Consider the following 15611-nt stretch of genomic DNA (forward strand, 5'->3'; position numbering starts at 1 on the left):
CAGCACTTTGAAGATGACCTCCGTGTCTCCTCCACCTGGCAGATTTACGGAGTGTCTCCGCGAGATGAGCGAGCGGGAATTGTCCGTTTTTCACAATGCTGCAACGGCAGAAACATCTCTGATTGGAGTCCCGTCTTCCGCTTGAGCTACGGCAACTGCAGCGAGGCGCTTTACTGCCGCGCTGACCTCGCTCCTGCAGCGGCGCGGCTCAGAGTATAATGGGGGGATTATTATACTCATGTTCAAAGTGCTCTCTGATAAACTCTGTATTCACTTAAAAGGTATTATTGGTAAGGACGTTAAGATGAATAATGTGAAAACGTTCACAGCGACTGATGAATGTGGGGAGAGAGACGGACACAAGCTCCACATGAGTAATAATTAAACAAGTCAATATTTATTGAAGGTTATTACAGACTCATTAGTGTTTAATCAGAGATGAAGTGTTATTCACTATCAATTAATATCCTAACATAAATGACCATGTAATCACGTCTTGTTTGTATCCACAACTTGAAGAATTGTTCCTCATTTAGGATAATGTTGTAATTAAAACTGTTTATGATTCAAATTGGTATTGGTGACCAGATGAATGTGTTCCACTCGGTAAACAGATGTGCTTCTCTCGGTGATTTTAACATGAGCTGCTGACCAAAAGTACCTGGACAACAATGTGTGTCTCTAATCGTAAGACGTGGATTACTGGTCCGTCCTCCCAGATCAGATCCCAGTTCCCCCCGACGGCGGGAGCTCAGTGCAGCTCCTTCACACTACACTTGGAAAAGCTTTTATTGTGCAGAAGTAAATCGGAAAGCGCCTCAACAAAGCATTGATTGCACTAATATCATGTATGATGTAGCTTTAAGGAGAGATATCAAGGGAAATATGCAATTTTGACTTTTTTTTTTTTTTAGCTGGGATCCAGATCCGTTCAAATGGGAAACAAAGGTAAAGTTCCCTTTCTCCACCTCCGTTCTTCATTAATAATTTAGTAAATGTTTCCTTCCTGCAGGTGACCGATATGATGCTTCAGGATCAGCACTACCCGGACTGGGGCAAAGCAGCCAGAAGGTTCTGGAAGCAAGGCAACAACAGGATTGTTCTCTTCTGGTACGTCGATAAACTCTGACACCACACTTCTAATAAAACCAAATCGTCACAGTGTGTGTGTGTGTGTGTGTGTGTGGGGGGGGGGGGTATATATATATATATATATATATATATATATATATATATATATATATATATATTACTTTTCTTGGATCTTGAGAAGTTAGTTTTGCTTGTTTGTTTTAATAACACTACACATTTGACACAGTAATACAAATCAGTAAACATCACGTCTTTAAGACCTTTTTTTTAATCCATTTTGCCTACGTACTAAAATGCCATAGGCTCTGTTGTGTGTGTGTGTGTGTGTGTGTGTGTGTGTGTGTGTGTGTGTGTGTGTGTGTGTGCACATATGTGTGGGTCACGTGGTCTCCTCAGCCCGTTGCAGGGTTGTGCGCAGTCAATAGCCGTGTTAATCTTCCCTCCCTCAGTGTCAGCACCTTTAATTAGAAGAACAGGGCGATAATCGATGAACACAGCGAGGTCACGGGGCCCCGCCTCTTTACTTCTCCCGCCACAAGCTGTGACCCTTTAAATAACTGCTCAACAAATGCTGCACACCACGTCCGATATGGCCATTAGGACACGCTCCCCGTTGTGATGAACCACGCCAGTGGTGGCGTTCATTCACCAAAAGCTGTCAGTCAAACACGGTCGTCTGAGGGTCAACGGGAGAAGCGAAGGACGCGGTGGGAACTGTTTGAAATGTACACGCAGAGGTCGAGACTTGGGCGTCTCGAGCTTCACACCCCTGTTTGCCCGCCATGTTTAACATCCCCCCCCCCGCCCCCGCTATTTAGAATGCAAGCAGTCGAATTGTTCTGACTTTGTCTTCGTTTCATTGACGGATGACCCGACTCCCGCCGTCCCAATCGATGCCCCAGTTCCGTGAGCTTTTCGTTTGAAATTCACAGCTTGAAATATGATTGATAAATGGTCCGCTGGATACATCTTGTCAGTATGCGCTGAATGGTATGAATGGAATCCCCTTCTGGAGTAATACCACACTAAAATGCATCTCCCTGCCAGCTGAAATGGGATACGAGGCGGCGTTCGCTCTCCGCAGTGCAGCCGGCGAACGCGTGTCGGGAGAGCGCACGCCAGCGAACGGCAATCACTGCGTGACATTGGGACACAATGCGCAGTGGAGAATGACACCCGCCTCCCGGACGGCTCAGGCATTTCCCAGTCAGCAGCCGACGCAGAAACCTCCCGAACACTGCGTTCGCAGCATGCAGGCCAATGGAGTCGTTTGGCTCCTGTTAAATATGGAACTATATGGAACTAAAGCAGAAAGGTTTCGCTTTGCTTCCTCCAAACAGACCACTTTCTTTTATGCTCATTTATCTTTATCTGCTGCCATTTTTCAAACGCAGGTAAAATTGTTGTTCAATAACATAAAAAAACAAATCAAATGAACCTGCTGTATCTTTTCTTGTATTCGACGTGGGTGAGGAAGCGGAGCTGTTTGTCTTCCTGACATACATCACATCGCGTCGTTTTCAAACCCTCAACTTGTATTTAAGCGTTTTTCTAGGTTTTGTACTTTTTAATATGTGTCACTCATTGATTCATTTCTTCTCTTTTGTCTCTCCCTCGTTCCTTCCTTCGCTCATCTCCGCTCCTCATCTCACCCCCTTCTCCTTTCCCCCCTCTCCTCTCTCCTCTTCCTTTGCTCCCTTCTCCCATCTCTCCTCCTGCCTCGTCCATCACCGATTCCCCTGCTCCCTTCCCCCTCTCCTCTCCTCTCTCCTCTTCCTTTGCTCCCATCTCTCCTCCTGCCTCGTCCTTACCGATTCCCCTGCTCCCTTCCCCCTCTCCTCTCCTCTCTCCTCTTCCTTTGCTCCCTTCTCCTATCTCTCCTCCTGCTCCCTTCTCCCTCTCCTGTCCTTGCAGGACCGTGCTCATCTCTCTGACGTCGGTAGTGGTGCTGGTCATCAGCACCGACTGGATCAGCTGGGACAACCTGAACCGAGGCTTCCTGCCCAGCGACGAGATCTCCAGGGCCTTCCTGGCCTCTTTCATCTTGGTCTTCGACCTTCTCATTGTCATGCAGGTACACTTCTCCCGTGAGGCTAATTAAAAAATTTTTTAAAAAAATGGGCGCTTGGAGGTTTCCTGGCTTACCATCTTGCCAGTTCCAATCCCTCCAATTCATCAATTGTGCACTGCGGCACAGAGCAGGGTGTTTGATCAGTTGGCATGCTCGTGCACGTACACACACACACACACACACACACACACACACGCGTAGATAAATACTAACTGTTGTTTACTCTTTTACATCCCCTCTCCCTCCGTCCATCCATCTCTGTTTCCCCGACCTCAGACACTTTCCTCCCCTACTCCCCTGTGAGCCAAGTTTATTTTCTTTAATGATGACTCACAAGATTGGAGTTTTTCCTCTTTCCACCTGTTCCCCCCCCCCACCCGATGTCCTTGCTCCCCCAGGAGGGTGTACATCAATAAAGCCCGTGTCAGTGGCTCATGAATATGCAAATGTGTCTGTACAAAAAAACAAACCCATACCTGTTTTCAAGAGAAGAGAGTGAGAGAAGGTCTTTTTTTATTTTTTTTATTTTTTTTTATTTTGCACCTTCAGCCGGGAGCCGGAGCCAATCACGTAGGCGGCTTGACTGAGAGCCTAATTCAACACGGCCTCTCCAGATACTTACTGAGCATGTTTCACAAGGTCTGGTTGGGGGGTATTAGAGGACACGTCTCCTAAATAGACATTTCTACCCTGTGGATGGTGGTTATTACCAAGAAACCGCATAGGAGAACATCTTCCAGTGTAACGAATACACAACTCTAAACTAGAAGGGATTTCTTTTATTTATTGGAACAATTCCTGCCTCTGGCTGCCCCGGCCAAATAACTTCTCACTGTGGTGTTTTTCCTCATTAATTTCCCCTCTGATTGTGATCATGCGGATACGGAAAAACATGCTGGTGTCTTGTTGCTGAGGCTTTTTTTTCCGGCCTTTTTTGACCCAATGGACACGTTCTCTCTCCGTTTGACTCCCCGAGACATCTGGACCCTGGATATGCTTGCGCGGGTTGGTTTTCGTCACAGTGGACATGAGTCGAGTTAGCCTGCGCTGCTACGCGGACCAAACACTGGCGGTCATCGCTACATTCCACCACTAGAGTATCGGACAAAAATAGCCCCTCCCTCCACCTCATTTTGGCGCCATCGTGGCGCACAGGGCGCCGTGGTTAATCTCTCACCTCCTTGAGAAAAGATGGTTATTGTTGTTCTCAAACTAATTAATATCCCAATTATTGACCTGTGTGGATTTGCCTCCAGGCAGGGTTTTACTATTTCGATAGTTTTGTGTATAATTGAAGAGTTTGTTCCTGTCAGAGACATGTGTGCTTCGCATATGTAAATACACACTTACAAATGTGGATTACATGTTGATGCACCCTTCTGGTATACGTTTCCTTTGCATGTTTTGTCAATGGCTTAATATCTAGTGGAGGGAGGTGCATGGCTGGTAGTGCTATAGCCACAGTTACTGCAGCTATGGAAGAGGAGAGGACTTCATTAATATCCAGGGCGCCATCGCCAAGCTGCTCTGCAGCTCATAGATGGTGGCTGGGGAGACTGTGGATCACATGAGGATACAGCGACCTTTGTCCAAATAACAGGAAGCGAAGGGAAACGGAGCTAATCAAAGCTGTTCTATGTGTTTTCTTTTCTGTAATAGAAATGATAAAAGCTCATTTGCAAGATGATTAAGAAAGCTTGTTAGAAAGAAACATTTAATATTCTTTTTGTGTGTTTTTTGATTAGTTACACAGTTTAAAGTCACTAAATACAATTACACATGTTAGGTTAGATTTTTGAGCATATATAAAAAAAAACACATGTATTGCTCTTTAGCAGCTTAGTCTCTATAAGCTGAATCCTAATGCTTCTCACAACTGTGGCATTTACATTTTTAATTGAAGGAAATAGTTTTACAAAGCCATTTACGCCACAAAGAGCACTATTTTGGAAAAGTCTGTACTTACATTCTTTCCTTTCTTACCACATCCTAACGGAATCCTTTCTACAGCTCAGCATTCTTTCACACACCTTCAAATATTGGTGGTTGTTAGAGAAATGGACAGAAATAAATAGCCTTCACTGAACATAGATTTTGAAAAAAAGAAATGCTCCCAAAAGGTTCTCAGCCTCTCACGTGTATTTCAGACTTCAGAGACTTCAGCTCAGGTAATATGAGAAAGTTCACCCAGTAAAGGCCGATACACGGCTGACATGCCATGTATTTTGTGTTTTTTTTACAGCTGAGGCTACATTACGCATCACAGTCAACATACATTTATATGCCAGTGTGTGTGTGTGTGTGTGTGTGTGTGTGTTTCAGGACTGGGAGTTCCCTCACTTCATGGGTGACCTGGATATGAATCTACCAGGAATGTCAACGACGCACGTCAAGGTCAAGCTTCCTGTCTGCAAGAGCATCTTCAAAGAGGAGTACCACATTCACATCACAGGTACCGTGCTACAAACGGACAACGGCATCGACTGAAATCAATTAACCTCCATTTCCATAAACTGATTAAATAGAAGAAAAAAAAAAGAAATCAAAAGATCTACTTTGACCTATTTTTCAGTTGTATTGTGTACAACAAAAAAGTTTCCCCTGCTCTACTTTTCCATTTTCCTCCTTGGGGGAAACACTTTGATGGTTAAACCACAGCAACCATTTATAATACATGTGTAGCTGATGTGACACACAGGTGGCTCCGCCTCGCGTGTCGGCCCGCCGAGCGAGACTCATCTCTCATCTCTGTGGCTTAATGTTCTCGGCTGGCGAGGGCATTTTCCCAGTTCCTCCATTTTGTTCCGCTGCGTGCACACGCCGACCCACGACCATAAAGAGAAGGCAAAAGCAATGTTCCTGTGCTAAATGTTGAGCTGATTCGGGGAGGTTGTTAACCCTAATGCATCGCGTACCCATTAGGCATCATGGAAATGGCTGCGGTGCGACGTGATTGGTTTAACTAAAAGCTTATTAACGGCACATCTCAGAGGGAAAGGAAGGCGAGACATCTGCCTGCTATCAGTCAACCTGGGGGAGATGGCTGCCTCGTTAGAAGATACTGTTAAGGAAGGAGCACCTGCAGATGGATCTGCGTCTCAATGCGGGAGCTGTATGCATTCATTATAAAGGAAGGTGACAGCATCTACCCGTCTGACTCTGCCCTCCATCTTGTCGGGAGGAGGCTGTACGCTGTGCATCCATCTGCCCCTCTGTTGAATTATCCGTAGCGTGCGCGTTGGTTCTTTGTCTGGCCTCGTTGGTCATCTAACAGCAGTCACTGGTCTCGTTCCAGGCAAGTGGTTCAACTACGGGATCATCTTCCTCGTGCTGATTCTGGACCTCAACATGTGGAAGAACCAGATCTTCTACCAGCCCTACGAGTACGGCCAGTACGTCGGGCCCGGGGAGAAGATCTTCACGGTGGAAGAGCCGGAGACGCTCGTCTTCTTCAACCGAAGCACTCTCACGTACGCGTGGCGCTCCACCAACATCAACCCGGACAGCAACTTGACCTATGTGGAGCGCGACATGTTCCTCCACAGCCGCTACACTGGATCCAGCCTGGACGTCAAGTGCCTGGCCTTCATCCCCAGCCTGGCGGCGTTCGTCCTCTTCGGCTTTTTCATTTGGCTGTTTGGCCGATTTCAGGACAGCGAGACCTTCCCGGAAAACCAAGACAAGACGTACGAGAGGATAAAGAGGAAGTCGCCGTCGGAGTACAGCAAGGAGATGGGCGTGACGCCGGAGGAGCTGCACATGACCATGAGCGACAGCCTGAAGAGGGCGGGAGCGCCCATGCTGCTGTCGGTGGACGGCCCGCACTTTGGAGCGACGCCCTCCACGCACTCCACCATCTCCATGGAAACCCAAGAGACGCATCCGAGCATCGTGATCGACAGCGCCGAGCGGGAGGAGCCGGCCGTGTCCTTTGAGGTCCACGAGCTCTCTCCGTGACCTTTTTGACCTCCTGAAGCTTTGGACTACATAAGTGTGGGCAGGTCGAAAGCGGGAGGTCACGGTAGCTTTTAAAAGGTCACTTTTCTTTGGATTACACCAAAGCTGCAAGAGAAGTCGGCCATAAATGCTTGTGAGATTGAGGAGAAGGGCAAAGTGATGTGATGAGATTACAGTCGCATTTGTTTGAGTATATTTTTGTAAAACACTCTTTTTAAGAAAGCCTCTAACGCGGCACAAGTTCTTATAACAAACACTTTTAAAAACAGAATGCAAACTTGTAATCGACACGGTGCTTGATCGGATTTTGCATTTTCATAATCCAATTTTGTCACGGGAAACTATTTTGGTGCCTATATCAGAAGAGTGTTTCTACAGTCTTAACACTGCAGTCAAGTGGATTTTATTGTATCACTGCTACACTTGTGCCTTGATATGTCATATCTTCAGACACCGTCGAAACATCCAGTATATTATATTATAAGCCACCAAACGGAAGATGTCCTCTTTACATTCTACTACATCAAAGTCTTTTATCAGCTTTCATGTCACGCAGACAATCGTTCCCACATTTGATCTTCAGACTTTCTCAGTTTCATTTATTCTCTCGTGACGTCACACTCCATCAGTGCTCCTGAGGCTGCAGCACCTGGGCTGAATACCAGCAGAGGTGCTTTTGCTTTTGGTATAAACGGGCCATTGAAGTGCAGGGAGGCTTCTGCTCCAAAGCTCAGGGCTTCTTCATGTCTGGATACATCCAAAAAGTTTTAGAAATAGTTTTTCAGGCACGGTGAATGCATTAAAGTATTTATTTTATTACATTACAGGTTGTTATTTAAAACATGATCCTCGTTCCCCGTTATCCTGATGCTTCAACTCAAACCTGCTGCATTTGTATTTACATTGGATTTTACAAGTCTTGCGTATACGTATAATATTTGGAGCTTTACGTCCATAATAGTGCAAATACCAACTTCACTACATGTTTGTCACATATCACTAAGTACTTCTACTGCATAGAAATTGGACCAACTATACCAAATACTACATTATTTTGAATAAATACTGCTGCATACGATGTAATGCAAATTTAATGGAGGTATATTCATGAATAACAGAGTGGAATGATATTAAGTGTTCTCACTCTGCACTATAATGGACTGTAATGTACAATAGTTTTTTAGGAAAATGGTTTTTCAAAAAAAGTATCAAAGGGAAGAAGAGAAGTATTTGTACCCTGGGGGGTACCACCAGAATATTTACACACTTCTGCTGCATTTAATTAAAATGAGTGAATACATTTGACAAGAAGGCCATTTTTAATAAATGTCTGCGGATTTAATATATATATATTACATTTGCTGACATTTATTATAAGTAAAAATAACAATGGTTAGAAGATCAACATTTGTCCTGCTTTAACATTTACAGTTTTCATTTCAGCATTGCGTTTCAGAATTGAGCTTTAAGATATGTTGTCTGTTGTACGTGTTAACTGTAATGATTCAGCAGCATTCAGCCATTCTCCGCTCCGGGGGGCATTTTGTTTCATCGGCCAACATATTTTTAAATTGTCTATAAAGACACCATTTACACGTTCCCCTCATTGTTCAGTTAATAATGAAGACATTTCTAACCATTTTAAAATATTTAAGAAGTGCTTTCATACATGTAAAGCTGTAAAACTTGTTCTGGTGGTACAGTCTGGACTCGTGTGTGTGTGTGTGTGTGTGTGTGTGTGTGTGTGTGTGTGTGTGTGTGTGTGTGTGTGTGTGTGTGTGTGTGTGTGAGATTGTGTCCGTAAAGGATGTTTTATACTTAATAGTGCATGTTGAGTGTGCGATTGTGTGTGCGCGGCGATGTACTGCTACCCTTGTTCGTGACAAAGGCCATTCTGTGAAGAGGTCACTTTATTGGCGTAATTGTTTCTTTGATCCTCCTTCTATACGTCACAGGTCTACGAGGAAATACGGTTTTGGGGTCTCACCAAAGGGCAGAACCTCTGTGGACTTGAGGAGGGTCTTTTGTGTTTCTAACGTAATGTGTTGCAGTTTAAAGTGAGCTTTTCCTCTTTCGTTGTTCAAACTGTTTTTATTCCATCAGTTCCTGGGTGTTTGTGCTTTTTTTTTCGCACAGGAAATCTCGGTGTACGGTGTTTGCTCAGCGTGCTGTATGTCTTTTAAACCTTGTGTTACCAATAAATCTATACATCTTTTTGTAATCTCCGTATTCTTGTGGCCACTTTGATTTTCAAAAATGATCAGAACAAAGTTGTCGACTCATTTAGCAATGAAAGTTCTACTTTACAGTTTTTTGTAAGATCTGGAAGTTGTTGCCAAGCAACAGGGCAGGTCAAGCTTCTTGCAGCTGCTGACCTAATTATTATGGGCGATGTGAGAAATAATGACACTATCTTCACAAGGACACTTGAATATGTTCAGCCTGCATACACATGTGTTTGTTACAGGACACGTACTCGTGTAAGTGAGTTCTAGATTGGGTTGGACAGCATTCGTTTGAGGCTGGTTGGGAAATCTCCAAGGCGCTGTTGAAAGATGCTACGGTTGTCAGGTTACTACAGAAAACCGCTTTAATTGTTATTTCTAAGGAACTTGAAAGACTTTAATATGTTGGCCACTCTAAAAGCATGCAGTTGATCTGACCGTCAGTATTTCAGCAAAAATGAAACCCTCGTAAAGAAGTTCACGTTCCCTAAAGTACAAATGTTAATGTTGTTGATCCCTAGATTTCTACTCTCGCGCCACTGGAGGTTGACATTTCTAATTTTCTCTTTAATGAGGCATAACGAATCAATAAGCTCGGTTTAGCTTCTTGAAAGTTTGTTGACTGCCTTTGCATGAATTAGTTAACTTTAATCACTGTCAATTTCAAATTCAAGGTTAATTTATTGTCAATGTACAGCACAGAGTTGCACAACGACATGTGGATGTCGCCCCTTTGTGTTACACAAGAAAAGGATTTTATTCCTGTGCTTCAAATATGGGCCAAAATGAATAGAAACAATTATGTTTAATAGATTAGTATTCATAGTATAGTCATGAAAAGAAAGGATAGACTTTATGGTCATTGGTCAACATACCATACTATCATTTTGGTTTATCGGAAGGTCATGAAAAGTATAGTATGTATATACATATATATACATATCATCAGCGGGCTGTGAATATGTCATACATGTAATCACACAGCATGTCGTAAGTCATGGAAGCAAAATGGGATAAAAAGAACTTTGTGTCCACTTAGTTTGTGTGTGTGCTCCACATTCCCAGGCCCACTGGCCTGGATTCAGCTCCCACTTTTTACTCTTTGCTGTCATCTCAGAAATCTATTTTTAGCCCAGTTTTCTTATTTTATCATTGCCATGTCCTAAATAGGTCATGTTATAGCGAGCTATGAACAATGGTATTCCATAGTATCTTTGAAAGAAATGACATGAAAGGTCGCAGTATAAAAGGTCATGAGAAGTCATTGTAGTAGAATATGAAGTATGCAACTCAAAGGAAAAGTCACAGATTGTATGTACCAAAAGCATCTGATAGCATTGTTAGTTAAAAAAGGTTTTTAAAAAGCACATAAATGTTTAATGTTATTAAAAATGTCATGGTACGTCATAAACCTTTTAAACCTCCTAGCATAGTCCTTCATAAAAATGTTATACTACAGCTTGCTAAAAAAAAAAGCATTAATAAAACGTTGAAAATGGAAACCATTGAGCAGAAATGCTATAAAATTCCATAAAAAGATTAAATGCCATAAAACATGAAATATATTTCATTGTCAGAGATTATCATTGTGAGGCTTCCTCCGAGTCCGCTGTCGGCTTGAGAGATGAGATATTGATTTTTGGTGGAGCGTTCAATAATTGAGAGAACACATTGGAAACAATTTCCATTGATGTTTGTGGGTGTTGAGGCCCTGAGCCCGCGTTGTGTTAACGGCGTATTGAGGACCTCCTCCATGAATGCATTTCTCTTTTGGGAGCATTTGTGATTGATTGCATTTGGCTTTCAAACCCAACGAGCTTCTTTTCACCCGTCTTTGGATCTTTCCGAAGGCCCTTTTTGTGACATTTCGGGTTACTCTCAAATAACACGTCTTCTAGTACAAAATCAAAAAAGGACACAACAAATAGTTTTGAAAAACTAAACCGCTCAACAGCGAAATACAACCAGAAAAGTCCCCCAGAGGAGGCGAGCCACAGCTACAGGTCAGTCGTAATCTCCTCCACTGTCTTTGAGCTATCGTCCAATTAGATCAGTGTATCATGTCCTGGCGTGTGCCCATCACTCTGTGCTGACAGCTCCGTCACTCTGCGAAATGCATCATTCGAGCCAGTCGCAGCCGGCGAGCAGCTTTCCCCCTCCGTCCCTTCACTGACCTCGAGACGGTTTCCGTCCCCAGTGGCCACCAGGGAGACAGAATTCTTCTCTCATTTCTTCTGCAGGATTTCTGATCCCTCACAGAGGAACACGTGGCTCGGATATATCTGGGGACTGAATCCCCAGACGTGAGTTGGTGATAATGATGTCTACCTTCATATGTTTTTCCACGGGGGGAAAAGGGGATTTCGCTTCATTGTAATCGTTCTTTTGTCACATCAAGAAAAGAATATAGTGATGACTGCTGCAGAGCGGCAATGCTTTGTAGCAGCCAGAGATAGAATCCACGGTTGAAACATCCAGTTACATTCGCTATCTGATCCTGATTCATTACACCTTTTTGTGTTGTACCTGTGGAATGGCCTCGGCCCACAAGGCACAGGATAAAAGAGGGGGTGTCGGACTCATAAAATGTGGAGGACTCACAGATTCAAGAGATCTGCTGCACCATTGCAAAAGAGCTGCAATAGTGTCAAACACATTATTTTGTGAGCATTTCATTTCATTCTCTTCCTTGGAAACCTTCTTATATTCTTATACATCTTCTTATATATATATGCATATATATTTCATTGTGAGCTTGGACGATGAAGGCAAACAAAAGAAAATGTAATTTAAAATATAAAATAAGATAATAATACACACTCACACATATTTATTGTTTATGTACTTCATACTAATGATCTGACAGAGGTTAATCGTGACTTTTCATAACTTCACATTCCTCCACTAATAAATAATTATACTGTAGATCTTTCTCTTTCCAAGTATGATGTGACTTAAGATAAGAGTTGGAGTGCACTGCCAGTTTGAGATTTACTAATTGGCACACGCTGATCATTCGTTTAGCAGATTCTTTTTTTTTTTTTATGTTGCTAAATGAAAAAGTCCTGGGTCAAGCTATTATTCATCCTGAAGGGCACATTAAAAGTTGTTGAAGTATTACACCAAATAACAAATGTATCAACCTCATGGAGGCCCAACGGGAAAAATCAGCGGATCAACAAAGTGCTGAGGATTCATCAGAACCACAGATGTCATCACGGTGAAATGGCAATAAATCCAGTAGTTTGGGGGGTATTTTAGTGTTGGAGCAAACCAAATCAGAGCCACGGAATACGAGGCACAACACAGGCTTTACATGTATTTGTCATTCTTTAAATTTGGAGAGGACGGATGAAAAGATTGTCCATATTTACAGATGCCATAAATGTAAGCAGAGAGAATCAGCGGCATCCTGCTTATTTTGCCTACAATCATAAAAACGAAGGCACTGTGCGGCTGCGGAGCTTTTGTACTTGTCTCCGTGTGTGTTTTTGTACAAAGAAATAAGTGACCGGCCTTATTATACTGGCTGACGCCCTGCGTGGTTTATGCACTCAAGTCAATCCAGTGACACATATGAATACGTCCATGTATTTTTGTATTTTTCCAATTGCGTGGCCATTGCAAGAGGCTTTTCTTTCTCGCTTTCTCCACAGAGATCTCTTTAACGACAAAGTGCATTTCACAGACCAATTAAAGCCATTTGAAGATCTCTGAAAACATAACATCTCGAAGCACTTTACCACTTTACCACTTTACCATTGCCTGCTAATCTATTTAAACTCTGTACTATTTGCCTGGCTTTGCCAGCCACAATCACAGTGATATATGTGCATAGTCATTAATGGCGAATATAGGACAGGCAGTAAAGTGGACTCCCTGTGGGTCCCGGCATCTGTTGCAGACGGCTCAGCGCCGCCACAGAAAATTGGACATTTAGGAGCCAGCTGGAGGACCAGTGGGCCCTGCTGTGCCACCGCTACTCAGGTGGTGGCACGGAGCCATTCCACCACCAGCTAGAAGCCGCTGGACCAAAGCAGGCCAGATGGTGCCCTCGCCAACCTACGAGCAGCCGCTGAAAACCGCCCACCTGCCCCCGTCCCCGGCCCCCCGTCCCCGGCCCCCGTCCCCGGCCCTATCATTCAACTCAGGGATGAATTTAGAGAGAGGTAGAAAGTTTTTCCGGGGGCGAGGGGGAGGGCGAGCAAAGAAGTCTTGCCTGAGAGTGTGTTGGAGTAATAGTAGTGGGCCCTGTTGCGTTGTGTGTTTGTTGATCTTCCAGGAGTCGGAGAATCAGTTGGAAGGAGAGAAGAGGCTCCGCGGGGAAATAAAGCCAGCTCAAGGCTGAACTCATTTGTCCGCGGCTATGTACGGATATATAATGATATCAGGAGCTATAAGTGCTCTTCTGCTACACAAGTACCCCTACCATCTCCAGAGGCCCGGGACAAAGTGGCTACGAGAGGAATAAGTGTGCTACAATGCTTCTTCTTGGTTTGTTCAACACAAGGGGCACAATTTACAACCAAAATTGGGTCACAACAACATTAGTATTGAATCTATGAAAGCCATGAATTTGATTGTACCTATTGAGTTTACATGAATCAATCGATCCAATGAGAAATCTTCAGTCTAGTATAAGATTACAGGTGGTACACAAACGGACTACTATAGGAATGCTTTATATATTGTTGTTTGTAGGGTCAATAACAAAAAATACGTGTTCAACTTTAATAAAGCTAGTGTTTTCATATTTATCATTTTATTTCCAGTATTTGATAAAAACTATTCAACACCAAAGAACCCAATATTTTTATATCCAGCCAATTAAATGAGTGCTGATATTCCAGTCAGTATCTTGTATCATTTTGGGGGATGATGGTTGGGGGGGGCTGTAAAACTGTAAATAAATGATTTCTGTTCATGGATATAAAAGGAGTGGACAAAATAATGTCAACATGAACATTATAATCTTCATAAAGGTGGGTGATGTACCCAATAAGCTGGCAAACGTATGTTGTCTTCAAACACAATGAATACACTCATACATGAGGCAAAGACCAGAATTAAATGTAAATGGAAATACTTTATTTCACTATTACACAATAACAAGCTTGAAAAGAAAAGAGAAATGGGACCAAACGCTACAAAGCACCACATAATATAGACGATCCATAAATGTGGCAACGGAACCTTAACTGCCTTTAACTGCCTACTCTATCTAAGGTATCATCGAGTATCACTGCGATTGTGGAAATCAGCTAAAATGTTTGGACATCAAGCACAGTCATGCCAGTAATAGTAATATCTTACAGACTTATGTAGCCATGATGCAGAGTGGGGGACAGCGATCCCTAAGGGGTCCCTGTCAAGTGGACGGAGAGGACAAAGTGGGTCTGTTTGGTATGGTATAGGTCTGCTTTTGGTATAAAGAGGGGTTAAGGGGCAGACGTGGGTCAGAGAGTATTTGCAAAAACACCGTTAACGCTGGACGTGCACGAGATTTCAGTTGGCTGGGGTTTACAAAGTGGAGCACACAATAAATCGGAAAAGTACCCGACGGTTAAATTTGTATAATTATCTGTATTTTAACAATGATGTTTTTGATAAATGATACTGGCTCGTAATCCCCACCCATCTGGTTTGGCAGGCAAAATCAAATCCTAAAAATGCAAACACTATGTGACCTACGCCTGTGAGGAGGACGGTGAGGAGACATAAGGGTGGTGTTACTCTGTTTTAACATGGAGAACACTGTACAGGTACCTTCAGATCCGCCTGGACTAAAGGCACATGGGGTCCACCGAGCAACAGATGTGTCCGTTCTGGAAGTGAGAGGAGAGAGAAGACAAAGAAGTGTGTGAATGCATCATTTTAACATACGAGTTATTCGCAGGTGCAGAATACAGATTCTGTTCGCTATTTAAGTCCTTAAACTACATGTGCTAAATCCCTGTTTTACAATAACTAATCCATATTGGAATTGGAATTCAATGGAAGTCTTTGGCATTTGTTTGACAGATAGTATACATTTAATGGCCGTCATCATTCTTAGAAGATGTAAACATCATTGTGATGCAGGCGGAGAGAAAATATTCCATCCTAGAAAAACTCTGGGGAGTCAGTCTTTGGGGATTAGTCCCAAAGCTGAGGCAAACAATTTATGCTCACAATTGATAACCAAGAGGATATTTTCCTGCATGGTTTATTTTTCTAGCGATTCTTCTGTGCCAGTAGTCTGAAAACCAAAACTTTTGGAAAGCAAA

General features: G+C 43.2%; 2 protein-coding genes across 5 annotated transcripts in view; one reads left to right on the plus strand and one right to left on the minus strand.

Moving 5' to 3' along the window:
• Window positions 1–9347, plus strand: part of tmem117 (transmembrane protein 117) — a 32700-nt gene extending 23353 nt beyond the window's left edge. The window contains exons 5-9 of one of the 2 annotated variants that reach the window (XM_078083501.1): window positions 1013–1110; window positions 3007–3166; window positions 5486–5615; window positions 6459–8862; window positions 8912–9347. In XM_078083501.1, the coding sequence (XP_077939627.1) occupies window positions 1013–1110; window positions 3007–3166; window positions 5486–5615; window positions 6459–7120 (1050 nt within the window). In that variant the 3' untranslated portion in view covers window positions 7121–8862; window positions 8912–9347. The remainder of the gene's footprint in view (window positions 1–1012; window positions 1111–3006; window positions 3167–5485; window positions 5616–6458; window positions 8863–8911) is intronic. The other variant, XM_040163371.2, reaches the window with a different exon arrangement.
• Window positions 9348–14411: 5064 nt separating this feature from the next.
• Window positions 14412–15611, minus strand: part of nell2a (neural EGFL like 2a) — a 57720-nt gene continuing 56520 nt past the window's right edge. For all 3 annotated transcript variants that reach the window (XM_078083503.1, XM_078083502.1, XM_040162926.2), the window contains one exon: window positions 14412–15170. In XM_078083503.1, coding sequence (XP_077939629.1) covers window positions 15129–15170 — 42 coding nt within the window. In that variant the 3' untranslated portion in view covers window positions 14412–15128. The remainder of the gene's footprint in view (window positions 15171–15611) is intronic.

Source organism: Gasterosteus aculeatus, chromosome X, assembly GCF_964276395.1.
Source record: "Gasterosteus aculeatus chromosome X, fGasAcu3.hap1.1, whole genome shotgun sequence".
Lineage (NCBI taxonomy): Eukaryota > Metazoa > Chordata > Actinopteri > Perciformes > Gasterosteidae > Gasterosteus > Gasterosteus aculeatus.